Source organism: Penaeus monodon, chromosome 21 (genome assembly GCF_015228065.2).
Source record: "Penaeus monodon isolate SGIC_2016 chromosome 21, NSTDA_Pmon_1, whole genome shotgun sequence".
NCBI classification, from domain to species: Eukaryota; Metazoa; Arthropoda; class Malacostraca; order Decapoda; family Penaeidae; genus Penaeus; species Penaeus monodon.
This window is the reverse complement of record NC_051406.1, coordinates 6406860-6407090: the sequence shown is the minus strand read 5'-3', so window position 1 is coordinate 6407090 and position 231 is coordinate 6406860. Positions and strand designations below refer to the sequence as shown.

General features: G+C 43.7%; 1 protein-coding gene across 1 annotated transcript in view; it reads right to left on the bottom strand.

Annotated features, from left to right (window-relative positions):
- Nucleotides 1-231, bottom strand: part of LOC119586138 (zwei Ig domain protein zig-8-like) — a 54821-nt gene that overhangs the window by 13871 nt on the left and 40719 nt on the right. Inside the window, exon 2 of the mRNA XM_037934830.1 lies at nt 63-166. Coding sequence (XP_037790758.1) covers nt 63-166 — 104 coding nt within the window. The remainder of the gene's footprint in view (nt 1-62; nt 167-231) is intronic.

The following is a 231-nucleotide window of genomic DNA, read 5'->3' as shown; positions in this document are numbered from 1 at the left end:
CCCAACAACACTTAATGCTAAAGATAGTCATACAATACAAAAACAGTAACCCGAAATCTTACTTGCGAGGACGCAGGAGGTATCTTGAAAGCCGGAGAGGAACAGTAGTGTTATCAGTACTGCCAACCAGCAATGGCTAGGACTGCTGGCGAGCTGTCTTGTCGCTCTGAAACGGAAGAACAGCGGCTTAAATGATAGGCTACGAACATAAGCAAAGATTATTTACAGAAA